Source organism: Arvicola amphibius, chromosome 12, assembly GCF_903992535.2.
Source record: "Arvicola amphibius chromosome 12, mArvAmp1.2, whole genome shotgun sequence".
Classification (NCBI taxonomy): domain Eukaryota; kingdom Metazoa; phylum Chordata; class Mammalia; order Rodentia; family Cricetidae; genus Arvicola; species Arvicola amphibius.
Genome location: NC_052058.2, coordinates 57382821 through 57395543, shown reverse-complemented (window position 1 = coordinate 57395543; position 12723 = coordinate 57382821). Strand labels below are relative to the sequence as shown.

General features: G+C 43.2%; 1 protein-coding gene across 1 annotated transcript in view; it reads left to right on the top strand.

The window, feature by feature from the left end:
* Positions 1-12723, top strand: part of LOC119827120 (selectin P) — a 53487-nt gene that overhangs the window by 18079 nt on the left and 22685 nt on the right. Inside the window, exon 4 of the mRNA XM_042054021.1 lies at positions 10701-10791. Within this exon, the coding sequence (XP_041909955.1) occupies positions 10701-10791 (91 nt within the window). The remainder of the gene's footprint in view (positions 1-10700; positions 10792-12723) is intronic.

The window sequence follows — 12723 nt, the reverse complement described above, 5'->3', positions numbered from 1 at the left end:
TCCAGCCCCAGGATAGTACAAGCAGTTGCTCCTTGGAAGCTGTGTCTTCTTTTCCAGGAATTTGCAGTAGGAATCTTGGTAAGTTACCTCCATGAAAAACAATGCCAATGTCTCCTACAGGCAATGGGGCCACCAAGGGGTACTGGGGGGGGGTCTCTGTGGCTGATAATGATCACCTCTGCTTTTCTTCTTATTTCCATGTGTCCCCAGGCATCACCTCTCTGTTGACTCGCCAGTCATTTTCTCTCTGTGTGTAACCTCTGGTGTTTTCTTCCACCGTGGTACTGAATATTTTTCCATGAACCTTTGTGCCCTCCCAGAGCTGTTTTCATTTGTGGATGGCTGTCTGTATTGTGGGGATGTGAGGATGTCAGGGTGCACAGAGACTCCACCATCTTGCTGACATCACCTCTCTAGGAAATTTCTCTCTGCATTTCTAATACTACAGTTTGACACTGTCTCACTTAAAGGCGCATTCTCAGTAGGAATCTCTCGTTATCCATAGCATCCTCCCTCAGCCCTGTGTGAGAGTCTTTTTTTTTTTTTTTTTTAATGGAGCGATGTCAAACAGGGAGGCCAGAGAATAAAGAGTAAGACTAGTGGGAGATTGAAGTGAGTGCTTTGCGCGCTGGCATGGACAACACACTTAACACCACGCATGCTCTTATCCCAAGCACTGAGTTTACATAATTGCCCCGAAGTCCCCATGCTTGGTGACTGTTACCCTTGTTTATTTACACGACTGAGGAGAATGAGCCAAGGAGCAGTGAGTAACTCAATCACCTCATACAGCTGAGCCTCGGTGGAGTCAGGCAGTCTGGGTGTGGTCTCTAAACCCCCGTTTCATGCGACCTCGGAGTTCCCTATCTTTCCTCGCTCAGTTTCCCTGTACTCCTCTGTGGCTGTTCTCCATGACTACCTCCATAGACAGCTTTTCAGCCTGACCTGTATTCTCAAGCTCTTTGCCTTGGTCCAAACTCCAAGTCATGAAAGCAGGTCCACACACTACTTAATCCACCTTTGCCTTTTGACTTTCTTCCAGCTCCTATCATTTCCCAGTTTGGAACCTATCCATGAGATGTCTGTGAAGGAACCGTAACGATCCTAAGAGGAGTGAACGAAAATAGTGGTCAAAACTATTAACTAGAATTTGAGAAGGATACATTGTGTATTTTCTCTCCAAATTGATGTAAAACACTTGGTTTTTGATCTTGCCACTCATCTGGAAAGTGGCCATAATTAGCGACATTTGCGGAACCCCTTCAGGGTGTCTGCTATTATATCCAGCCCTCTTCTTGTATCAATTCATGTAATTTCTCAAAACCCGGGGAGGGAGGATCCACTATTATCATTCAGATTCACAGTTGAGAAAATAGTGTAGAGAAACTCATTAATTTAGTGACTTGCCCAATAGAGGGCTACAAATGGGATAGGAGTGTAGGAATAGGCCTCAAGAAGTTTAAACACTCTGCCCAAACCCTAACTATTGCACGAAGAATGTTTGGTCCCACATACCACACTCTCCATGAGAAGAGAAATACAAACCTTCCCTTTTCTATGGAGACAGGGTTAGGTTCTCGAGTCCAGTCTGGCCCAGAACTCTGAATCCTCCTCCTGCTCCCAACTTCTGGGATTATAGGCATGTGCCACCACACTTTGGCCTGTGCCTGCTCCATAAGTCACTTTAAAACTGTTTCCGACAATATTCTTCAAGTGTCAGAAACTCTCACTGGGTTTTCCCTGTTCCACACACTTAGCTTTTTGCTTCTATTTTCTGCTCTGTCCCCCCAGCAGGCTCCTGGAACCATACCATTCTCGGGCTTCTCCCACTAACTGGAATTTACCCTGGGAATTTGTCACTAGTACAAAGCAAGTCTCCCAAACCTACGACCTTAGATTGGAACTTGTATCATAATCAAAGGAAATCTGACCTCTCAGGGCATGGGGACTGTTCCTGCTTTGCTCAGCCTGGGATGTCCAGGCATGATTCACACCTGCGCCTGTCTCCAGACGGTCCCCCGTGGAAGAAGTGACCCACTGCTCCCTTGGCAACAGCTTCTTCCAAGCTGCCAACTCTGATCCTGCAGTATCAACATTCTAACTTTAGGGGAAAGGCCGTGATAAATTTCTCAAAAGCGAATAGGAAGTTGTTTTTCCGAGGCAGCCTGACACCAAGGGGAAGCAGCAAAAGTATAAGAAGCGTGGCTTGGCCAGAAGGGAGAAAGCCAGTGGAGTCGTGGAGGAGATGGTAAGTTTGTTTTTCTCTGTGTGGGAAGTAGAGGAGTTAAAGCGGTTTCTGGCTGAAGGACCGAGGAAAGGTTCAGAAAGTAAGGAGCAGCAATAGCCATGGGGCTTTATGTTGAATAACCGGTTAGAGCTTGAAGGCTTTTTTTCCTCTCTTTTTGAAATGAGGTCTTATTACCTTGGCTTGTTAATCTATCCTCCTGTCTCAGCTTTCTGGATAGGTAAGATCGTAGGTTCAAATCACCATGCCTGGCTTGAACGCATTTTTAAAAGCCTGCTGTTCATTTTGATTCTCCCAACATCTTAATACGTTTGGATGATTTCTATTGTACAGCTAGAACTGTTGTGGCTTACAGAGGGCAGGCATTTAACCAGTGGCTGCATGCCTGTCAAGACTTGATGATGCTGTCTTCTAGATCGCGTTCTCTGGCTGCACACACTCTCTGTGAGAAGAGATCTTGGCAAGATTGTCACCTCTTTTCTAAGTCTGCTGGTGTCTCTGGGATAAATGGAAGGCTGAGAAAGCGCGTTGGGACATTTGAACATCTACAATAGCTTCTTACTCATCTTATTCTCAGCCTTCTTAGCACTTTCTCCAAGTCTCAGAAGTCCTCTGGGACTAATCCATGAATATCTATGGGGTTCTGATCTAAATTTCTATCTTTAGTGTTACTAATTCAGTCTCCTTGTCTACAAATGGGATGTAATAATAATAATATACATATATTATTCAATATCTTAGTAGAAAAGAAATAAGATTGCACTGAAGGGCATTTATATCTCTAGCTACCATTTAAGTGAAGAAGAAAATTCTGGAGGTATAGAGGTTGGAACTGAGGGAAGATACAAAGGCAACCAGATATTTTGAACTCAGTATAATGACTCTAGATAAAACATGCATAGTTGGGATAGTTCCACGTGCATTCCAATATACTAGGACTATCACGCATAGTCTCAGAATTTGAAATCTTCTAGTCTGTACCTAATGAGGGAGTAGGCAGATGTTCTCTTTTGGGCATCTTTCTGTAGCACGCCTGAAGAAAGCCATGCTTGCACGGATCCTTCCTCCTCCCTACTTCCCTGCAACACACCTTTGCAACCACCCTCCCCGTGTGTGTGTGTGTGTGTGTGTGTGTGTGTGTAGAAAAATAGAGATATGAGGATGGTGAAATTTGAGCCTGCACTATTTAATGACCATGACATAAGTTGGGATTACTGGTGTGTGTGTGTGTGTGTGTTTTTTTTCATGCCATTCTTCTGAATCAGTTGACGCAAGTGAGTGAACCATCCATCTCTTCCTTCTATTCTTTTTGGCATCCTCTTCTATTTCAAATACATAAAAATATTAGATCATGGCATTGTTCAGGATTCTGATGGAAGCTACAATTTCTTTGCCTAGATGAAAAGACAAATATCTACACAAGCTGACCTTCACAGACATCAGTAGGAGGTTCCTGAACTTCCAGGCAGGTTGCAGAAGACCCTTGGGACTTTCCCCGCTATGAGCTATGCTCAGGTGCCCCTCAGCTCCCACCTTGAAAGCAGGCTGGAAGCCTGCAGTGAAGTGCCACAGATGAGCCCAGGGACTGGTCACAGCACTCCTTAGATATCTTCCTCTCCAAGGGCATTTGTCTCTTAGGATTCAGAAACCTCAGTCTGTCTGTATGAAATCTGCTTCATATTTAGACAGTGGCTTCAATGAGGACCCGAGAGAATCAAGTTAACTTGTATCTCGTGGAATGGTTTTCAATCAGCTCGCATGGAGCTGCTCCTGCTTAGGGATTAAGTCACCCTGAGGTCTGACAAGGCTTCAGCAGGCCAAGGAGCAGCTCAGGATCACTTCCTGTGACCTTTCTAACCACTTTAGCCTCCAGCTCCCAGTTTCTACTGCTCCTTCTATTATTTCTGTTCCATAGTGTTTTGGGCTGGCAATGAGCTCTTCGAGGATGCATCTTTAGAGCTCTGTGCACAGACGATCATTAGTCAGATCACCAAAGAGATCTTGACTCTCACCTAATAGACAGTACTGAACAAGGTCCCAGGCAGGCTGATTTTATACTGAGGGTCACTATATTGCCTTCCAGGTATCTAAGGCGTCTGCTGGAAGAGCAAGGCAGATATTCTATAGCAGAGGAAATCCTTCATGATTTTAGGGATGTAGCTCAGCTAAGAACCCATGGTCTTTTTGAAAATCAAATATGTGCTTTATTGTAATGCTACTGTTTTGTTTTATACCATAACCATACCTAGTCTAATTTAAATATAGGCTTTGGTTCTGAGTGACCAGATAAGGGATTTCTCTTATTTCTATCTGAAATCTGATGAACTTAGAGACAAGCTCTTTTCTAGTGTTATTTTCCGGGGACATTGGCATTCTACCACCTCCATCCAGAAAGTCGAGGGAACTGAGCTGGAACTGTGGCCATGCCTTATGATACCTGGGCTTTGCCACTCTGAGGTCGTATGGCTCTTCGTCCCTGGTGAATCTCTTCTCTTCCTTCCCATCTCCGTTCCCATCGACTGCAGGCCACCAGTTCCTGTTTAACTTCAACCGGGACCATGGTAATGGCCTCTGCTTTTTATATCTCAGTCTTCCTTCATGTTCCCATTCAACAACAGCCTAGTCAGGTACATTTTTTCATGGGGCTTCTCGATTCAAAACCCTGAAGTTGGCTCCCTTTTGCTGATTAGCATCTAACACAAGACCTGTCCCCAAGCTACCTTTTCAGTTACTCTCCAGAGTCCCAGTTTTCAACATCAACCAGAGCACAGCATAGTTCTTTTAAAGTTGCCCCCTGGCTTCTTTCTGCACTTAGAATAAGAGCTCATCCTGTGCTCTGGCTCCAAGAGTCCGGCATCATCTTTCAACTACTTTCCTGTCACATTTGTTTGCCCTCTACCCCATCCGTTCCAGCCACATTCCTTTCTTTGTGTTGTTTGACCTTACGCTTGATCCTGTGTTCAAGGCTTTCGTGTGCTTCCTGCTGCCCCCTTGACAGCTTTCTCTGATCATTTTGCTGTTGGATTAAATAGCACCTTTCTACAGAGGACTGCCTTGAGGTTCCCGTCTGACAGCTCCCCAGTCCCTCTGTCACATAACCCTACTTTAAGTCTTACCTGACTTCTATGGCTGTGCATTTTCATTTTGTTTAGCACAACCACACGTGTTCATTTGGAGGACAGAAACTGAGTCCACTTTCATGATTTTAACTTTTCTCCCTCGAAATGTGCCTGCGGTGTTTTAGGGACTTAGTCGTTGTTGGAATAACTAATGGGAAAATAACCCCCAGACAGTGACAAGAGAGTGGTTGTTTGGTGTGGAGGAAAAAGTGGTCTGGATAGCCAGACTACTCTAAGGGGAAAGTTAAAGGGAACTGGGCTGAAATACATAGGTACTCTTGGCATAAAAGCACAGGGAACACATAATACATTATGGAAATGATAGCATGTTTTATTATAACTTCATTGTAATATTGTAAGAAAGATTGGATAATTGAGAAGTAGTGGCAGGGAGAATTGTCAAACTGTAAGGGTCCATATTTTGAAGGGTCTTCTTTGTATATCTTGAAGAATTTGAATGAGTGGCTTAGCAACAAGGAACCATTGGTATTTAAGTAGTTAAGCAATATGACCAAATTATGTTAGAAATGTCATTCTGGGCTGGGGATATGCCTCAATAGCAGAATACTTTCACAGCATTTATGAGGTCCTGTGTTTTATCCCAGCACCACAAAAAAAAATGAAGAGAGAAAAAAAGAAAAAAGAAAGATAATCATTTTGATTGCATTTTAGAGAAAGAATTAGCAGTAGTTAACCTTGAGAAATGAGGCCAATTAGAAGCTGATTTCTGAGGCCCAGAAGAGAAACAATGGCATGCAAGCCAGTCTGTGACAATCCAAGTGACATTTTGGCGAGTGTCCAGGATTCTTGCCACACGGTAAAGTCATTAGGCTTCCACAACAGGTTGCTGTAAAAAGGGTTCAGACAAGGGAAAGATTTTCGGTCTTCCCTCCCTGCTCCTACCTGGTGGAGGAGTTCAGGTTGCCATGGAGATCTAGGCAGAGGAGCCCCGGTCAATGCTACTGCAGGGTATTAGAACCCGCATTGGTTGTGTGCCAGAGCTTTTCAGAGTCAAACTGCACCAGAACGTTACATTGAAACTTGATTTTCTTATAAAGAGTGGTTGCTATTTCATGTCCTCTAGGCTTCCTGAGGCATACCACCTTTTGAACATCCCCCCAGCTCCCCACATCCCCTCTTCTCATTCCTACATCCCGTCTGTATGGAGTTTAGAGAGTCCATCAGGCTTACTTGATCTCCTACCGGAGCTGCAGGAGAGAGAGCAGTCCTGCTCTTGTTTCTCTCACATCAAGTAGAGTGAGGGAAAGTGTTAGGGGTATGTGTGTGCTTTTTGGAGGTTGCCTTATTTAGCAGACATCTGCCCTATTTCCAGTCACTTTCTTGCCATTATTATTTTATTTGTATTGGTTCATTTTGTTTATTTCAGATTTTATCATTCATTTGTATATGTATAAATCCATCATTCATATTTTAAAAACATGCTTTATTGTGGATATTTAAATATACAGCATAATGTAACAGGATGCATACAGGTAGCAAAGTGATTGGCATTGCTTATTTTTAATTTTGTTTCTGTGGAAAGAATAGATAAAAGTCATATTTAACAGGAATCTATGGGTAGTATATTTTTATTACCTACAGTGGTCATTTTGCACATTGGGTTCCTAGACATGGCACTCAATGAATCTGTTACTTTAGTGAGTGGAACAAATGGCAAGAATATTGTTTTTTCAGATCTTCTTCATGGTCTGTAAAACTTTTTTACTCAGATACAGTCTCTAGTATACCATATTGTATCATAGGTACCAGATTATGATTATCTATTATTTTACTAATTTATCTATTTATTTACTAATTTAACACATTTCCACGTAGTGCGAAGAGCTGAGATGACCCATGGGTCTGCTTGTAGGCACCACAGTTAGCCAGCTGTTTCCAATGTTGCCATAGTTTCTTTGGGACCTGACAACCTGCATGGTCTTGTGTCTGCTCAGTATTCATGTTGGGAGCCTCATGCTCTAGAGTGAACCAGAAATGGAGATGCTGATTTGGGGACTTTTGCAAATAGATAACTGTAAGGCCTAGAAAAGAGGAATAGAACCATGGAATCAGGAATGCACTAAGGACAGAAGTTGGAGCAGATTCAAAGGAACACTCAGAAAAAGTTCTCAAGACATTAGAGACACATCACATTAAGCAAAATGAATTGACCTACAGCAAATGCTGGTGCACAGAGTTCATGTAAGATAGAGGCAGAAAGCTGCCATTTAGTTGGGTGATGTGCAAGTTCACGATAAAGTTCAAAAGAGCAGTTTGATAAGAAGGTGGAAGCTGTGGGCTGGAAAACAAAGAGGAGTCAGGGGAGTTGCGAACTAATAGCTGCAGAGGAAGCAGAGAAAGCCAAGAGGATATGGACAGGCAGACAAAGGTCAAAAAGGGGTACCACCTCTGCTTCTGAACTGCTGCACTGTGGTCCTCTCTCTGTGGCCCTGGGACCCCTGCATGTTGGTCCCTCTTTTCTCAAATGGGAGGCTAAGAGGCCAAGGTTCTCACACTTTCTGCTCCCTTCTTGACTCTGCCCTAGCTCTAAGTAGCATTGCCGATAACCATGGTGCTTACACAAGGTTTGGGCAGTCACAGGATGTTATTCTAGTGACCCAGTCAGGCTCAGACTCTTTTCCAGTCACTTACAGTTTGAAGCAGTCTGCCAGACAGCCTTAAAGATTAGCAGAGCACATGGCCGCTTCACCTAGAGAGGCATTTCCTCTTGTTACACACTTCTTGGTTGATCAGATACACAGGGTCCTTAACTCTTCAGCGTCCTACGTCCCATGCACTCCTTAAAGCTGTCCTGTAGAGCAGGAGCAGGTATAAAAGGCTGCCACCACTCAAAAAGACATTTCCGAGGAAAATTGATTACTAAGGAAAGCTTTCGAATACTACCATGCTTCATACCCACACAAAAAGTCCTGTCAGCTACCACTAAGTCAACAGGCATCCTTACTATTTACACAGGTGGTTGATTTGGGGGTCCGTTAAGTATGATCAGAGTGAGGAGGTTCACCTGATCATGATGGCTTAATCCCAGCACATGGGAGATGGAGGCAGGAGGCTGAGGAACTGGCTACATAGCAAATTTAAAGTTAACTTTGACTACATTAGAATTAGCACAAATGAATTACTGGATCCATGAGCCTTTTGGAAGGAGTCTAATTGATGCAGATAAACATTTTCTTCACCAGTTCCACAGTTCATGAGCTTTGTAAGACTAAGAATTGATATGTTGACCTGATGTGCACTTAGCTTGCCAACTTGGGAAAAATCACTTAAACTCAGTGATGGGATGTGGTGACCGTCCCGTAGTAGACCAGAACACCTACTGTGGAATGCCAGGGAAATGCAGAATTGATTCGGCAGGGACTCTTGCATCTCCTATGGGACTGAAATAGCTCAGGAAGACGAGTCCTGGTATTTGATGATCTTGAAGAACAGAAGTGTTGAATGAAACAGGGTGCACAGACGTTTTTGTCCTCCTTTTACGATGTCAGGACTTCATCGGAACGTCAGTTCTCTAAAACCTCATGTTTCCTCAAACCACTCCTCTCTCTCTCTCTCTCTCTCTCTCTCACACACACACACACACAATTGGTCCAATTGAGAATCAGTTGGGGAAATTTAAATAAAATCTTGATTTAAAGGTTGTACAAATAAATGGACAACTCAGAATGGGGAGTACCTCTATTGAGGGTTGCATTTAAACAAAAGCTTATTTAAAAGTTGAAATAAGTTAATACAGAAAACAATGAGTAGATTTGGGCACAGTGATTTTTTTAAAAAAAAAAAAACAACAACAACAACAAAGTTAGAAGCCACACCAGCTCACTTTCCTCATGCCCCCTTTAGGCAGACCCTAGCATCTAAAATGCCTAGACATACCGTTAGTGGGACAGGTCACAAAGGCCCAGGTGGAAATGTGATGGATTTAAAACTGTCGTGTTCCTCAGGGTGGAACCCAGCCAAGGGTCAAAGCCAATACTGGGTCCCTGCATCAGGCTACATTGCTGTGTTCATCAGTAAGAGCTTCTCTTTCGTATCTCCAAAACTTTGGAGAATTGTGTCACCTCCCCTCCTTTGAAAGTGGAGAGTTAAAGATTTTCTTCATAAATTTTGAAATTAAGTTTAGATTTCCACCATATTATAAACAAAGCTCTTTAAAAAGCTGTTGTATTCTGTCTTAAAGTTCAACAAAGGTATCAAACGCTGGAATGGTACAAACTCTAAGAAGCGTGTGATAACACGGACATTTCTGCTATTCTCTCTGTCTCCGTAACTACTGATCCCCATTTTACTTCCTCTCCAGAATCTTAAGCTAACATAATTTTAAACACAATGTCTTTCCTGCTTATTTATAAAAAATATAATAAATAAAAGCTAAAAGATCTTTAATTATCTGGAACCATAAGTCTCTGAAAGTTAATTTTTAAAAAAATGTCACATACATGGCAATTATTTTTAGAACACAATTAAACTGTGATGAATATAGTACCATTGGAGAGACGACTATGCAGAGGTCAGTTGACCAGTGTGCTGGCTTGTGAGGACACTCTACTTACCCAAAAAAGCCAGAATTCAGAAACTCCAGGGTAGACAGTGCCAAGCTGGCCAACTCACCCACCACTGTCTGGGAGACTTGCTTTGGTTTGAGTTGTGCATGTCTTGGTATCTGGAGCCTGTGGCCAGCAGGGCATCTGCCCCTTCAGACGTATGCCATCCCACACTATGTCCCGCAACCTGTACTGTGTATGGTAGCGGTACAGTCTGGGAAATTCAGAATTTCTCTACAGTCATTTTAGGTAGCTATTCCTCTGAAGGAGTAGAAAGCCTGCATTTAAATACAAAGTCATTGTTTTCACGTTGGTCGTAACATTAGAGCAGCTTTGGGGGCATATTGGTACCCTGATCAGCTTGGCCATGCCTCATACTGCACATCCTCAAAGGCAATGCACTGTGAGTTTGAAATCTTAGGGGTTTATGAATGTAAAAATGTCATGTAGACAGCTTCTGTGTCTAAGTCTGCAATTTTCATTTGTAAGATGTCTTTTAGATGTTACAAATTCAGTATTGCTGTGTGTAATAATAACTTGGACAAGATGAACATTTCTAGAACTTACCTGTCTGAAGTCATCTATAGATTTGATATGCCCTTCACAGCCTCGTTATGGTGGGTCGGGAGAGTGTTGAAAAAGTAGAAGGAAGGGGAAGGTCCACAACACCTTCCTGCTGGAGATAAGAATTACCCCAATGATTCTCAGCTGAATTTCTAGTCTCATTGGTTGTTTGCAGATACTAAAAGGAAGCTTTCTGTTTTGTTTCAGGCCGGCTGCCTAAAAGCTTCCTGGAAGCCAAGACTCCAGAGTGCAGTCCTCGGAGCTGCTCAGCTTATCTGGTTCATTGCTTTGATCTCCGGTAAATACTAGGTGAACCTTCACCTGACCTGAGTATTTAGGAGTGATCCCAGGGTCAAATGGGAGTAGTTTGGGATGGTAGCCTGCTGTGAGGCATGGGAAACCATTCACACCCAGGGGCCTGAAAGAAATACACAGCAGACACTATCACACTGAACCACAGGGCTTCAGAAACTAACTGATCCATCTAGGATCAACATCACCTAGACAGAACTGGCACAGGCCACAATATTCTCAGTGACTCACAGCATTATTTCAGTTTCTTTAAACATAATTTTGGGGGCGGAAAGATGACTCAACAGTTAAGGTCACCTGCTGTTTTTCCAGAGGACTCAGGTTTAGTTTCCAGCACCCATGTCAAGTGGCTTACAACTTCCTGTAACCCAGTTCCTGGGGACTTGACATTCTCCTGACTCAGACAATGCCTATACACAAGTGGTGCACATAAACCCACATGAGCACACACACATACAAACAAAAATAAGTCTTTTTTAAAAAATAAAAGTGAATTTCTTCAAAGTCAAAGTAAACAGTTTAGTATATAATATTATTACATTAACCACTGCCTTTAGTTGCTGGAAACAACAGTGCAATCCTAGAAGTGTCAAAATAAATCTCCTCTCTTACTATGTAAACCAGGTTGGCCTCAAGCTTGTGATCCCTCTGCCTCAGCCTCCCAGTTCTGTAAGGAAGGTTGAGGTTACAAGTGTACCATCATGTTTGCCTGCCTCCAGAGTAAAGCCTAAAGGCAAAACAACACCACCTCCAAGGCACTAGTGAAAAAAGTTGAAATATGGCAGATCTCATGGGTCAAATAGAAACAGAATTTTATAAACAGGAAGGCAGTTGTTTCCAGGTCTGATTGCTGGCATTGTCCACCTCTTCTGGGGAACTGGCCTCTTCTGCCCCATGAGTTCCCACGGGCTCCAATAACAACCTCTGTATTAAAAGGGACATACTTTATTTATTTTGTTTTTATATCACAAGCACTTACAAGGAAGGGTCCATTTTAATGCATGAATAAGTAGATTTGGAAGGGGTAATTTTATCAGGGAGAAACAGCTAAGAGAAGTAAAGTGTGTGGCTGCAAGAAGGGAGTTCAAGAACTACAGCAGTTCACGAATTCAGCAGGCATCTACTTACTGCATTATCAGTAAGGGTCGACCACTGTGATTCATGATGAGAATCTGGGGCTAAAAGGGGGCCCACAACCAACCAGACTCACATTGGTGGGTATGGGTCACATCACAGAAACAGGTCTTACAACATGGGGCTATAAGAGATGTGGGAGCCCAGAGGAAGAGGGGTGAAGTGTACCTGAATCTACCAAGGAACACAGAAGAGGGGAAGTTTACCAGGAATGAAGGGGAGCTTAGCCAACATAGTAGGACAGCTACAAGGGAAGGCAAAGGAGTAGCCAGGCATGGCAGTGCATGCTTGTTATCCCGGTACTTGGGAAGCTGAGGCAGAGTTCCAGGCCAGCCTGAGCTATGCTGTAAAATTCTGACTCAACAAAACAAAATAGATGTTCTGTAAGGAAGAAAGTAAGCATGGTGGGCACTGAGACTGAGCAGTGGGAGGCTCCAGATCACAAGGCTTTTCATTTCCATCACACATTCATGTGCTGCCTAATGTGAGCTTGGACAAGCAATGTCCCCGTCTCCTTAACTGATGAAACAAGAGGAGACTGGATGAACGCTAAGCTCCCCTCTGTCTCTGCTATCTTGGGATCACCAATCTTTAAACATCCAAAATCTTTTAGAAGACGGCTCTTTCCTTTCTGACTTTGTACGTACTTTTAAGTGGAAAATAGAACACTCCTTTTCCCTTAAATAACACCAGGCAGAAAACAGCCTTGTACTTGGTATCTTTCTCCTGGTGACACTCATCTTACTCTCAGAAATAAGCTTAGAATCAGGCTTCATCAGTGAGG